This window comes from Sinocyclocheilus rhinocerous, unplaced genomic scaffold (assembly GCF_001515625.1).
Source record: "Sinocyclocheilus rhinocerous isolate Xijiao unplaced genomic scaffold, SAMN03320098_v1.1 C36750254, whole genome shotgun sequence".
In the NCBI taxonomy this organism is placed as follows: Eukaryota; Metazoa; Chordata; class Actinopteri; order Cypriniformes; family Cyprinidae; genus Sinocyclocheilus; species Sinocyclocheilus rhinocerous.
Window position 1 is genome coordinate 1 of NW_015785605.1, and position 1,675 is coordinate 1,675.

General features: G+C 37.5%; 1 protein-coding gene across 1 annotated transcript; it reads left to right on the top strand.

The window, feature by feature from the left end:
- Window positions 1-391: 391 nt before the first annotated feature.
- Window positions 392-1,571, top strand: LOC107736513 (coagulation factor VIII-like; the record flags this gene model as incomplete). The annotated part of the gene is made up of 3 exons (XM_016547904.1): window positions 392-647; window positions 717-897; window positions 1,484-1,571. Coding segments are annotated over 3 exons (525 nt in total), but the record flags the coding sequence as incomplete, so codon positions are not given.
- Window positions 1,572-1,675: the final 104 nt, after the last annotated feature.

Here is a 1,675-nt window from a genome sequence, read left to right on the forward strand (position 1 = left end):
GTTTCTTGAGCAGCAAATCAGCATATTAGAATGATTTCTGCAAGACTGGATTAATGATGCTGAAAATTGTGGCTTTATGTTATATCTTTTTATATATGTTATATCTTTTTAAATTGGATGCTTTAAGTAAAAGTGAAGCAAAATGTGCAATGGCACAGTTTGATTAGCTTGTTAGGCGATCATACAGGCTTTTTCTTGGACAAGAAATTGTTGTTTGTTTAATAAGGGGAAAGATTTAGGTCAAGATGACCTGAGAAATATGTACCTTGCACTGTGATGGTCTCAATGAATTGGCAAGGAGTAAAAAGTGCTGTTTGCTTTACAAATGTAATTGAATAAGAGTGTAAATCATTGATGTTTCTCTAATGTTTGATTTAACTCTCTTCTCCAGCTGGTATGAATGCGTTCTTCACTGTTGATAACTATCCTGAACCTGTGGTGGCCCCGATCCCAGACAAACGAAACGTCATACATGCTGGGGATGAGGAGGAGGAGGAGGATGAAGACAACATGTTTTCCATTGTGTTCAAGCAAGGAGGCCCAGTATCAGTGCTTCGATCGAGTGCCAAGGGAAGACCTAAAGTGTGGGTTCATTACATCGCTGCAGAGGAGATAGACTGGGACTATTCGTCTCAAAGCGGCGACCGGTACGTCCTGATGTCCTGAGATGAATGATGTGAAACTGACTGAAACTAATGTTGATTTTCATGCTTCAGGCCTTCATCGTCGTCAGCAGCAGAATCTGAGTGGTTCAGAAAAGGTCCTCAGCGCTTAGGTGGCATTTATAAGAAAGTAGCTTTCGTGGAGTATACAGACAAGACCTTTACTGTGAAGAAAACCACCAGCAAAATGCTGATGGGCCCAGAGCTCAGAGGGGAAGTGGGAGACAAATTTCAGGTAGGAAATGTAGATTTATAGGGATAGTTCACCCAAAACCCATTTATTCTGTTTACCTGTATAAATGTATTTCTTTCATGGAACCCAGAAGGAAAAAGACTGGTCTGACTTTTCCAATTTCCAATTGATACTGAAGCTTTTAAGCTTCAAAAAAAGTAAAAATCACTATAAATGTATCATATAATTAGTCCGTATGACTCGTATGCTATATTCCTAAGTGATCTAAAGTCATTAGATAGCTTTCTGTGGGGAATATCTGTTGTTATTCACGAATTATCTTCCAATCCAGTGAGTTCTTTAACCGCTGGACAAGATAATTCACAGTTCCTCTAGATATTTAATGCCGCAATGAGACGACAGCAGTAAAATATTTTTGCATCCATATTATGAAGTACATCTTAGTGAAATGGATTATTAAAAAAGAAAAAAATGTATTGTGAAACATGCATGGATGAATTGTTCACAATAAGATCAATAAGACACATTCAGAAAATACATAAGATTGTTTACTTCATGCTGACTTTAAAGTGTTAAACTGAGATGTGATACATTTTCTGAAATTCACTCTTTTGTATATCTTCATCAGATTGTTTTTAAAAATATGGACAGCCGACCATTCAACATTTATCCAAATGGCCTGACCAGCGTTCTGCCTTTGAAGAACGCAAACAAGGGTACGAGGCACTACATTTCATGTTTCTTTTTTTTTCACATTCACATTTAAAGGAACACGCCCCTATTTTTGAAAATAGGCTCATTTTCCAACTCCCCTAGAGTT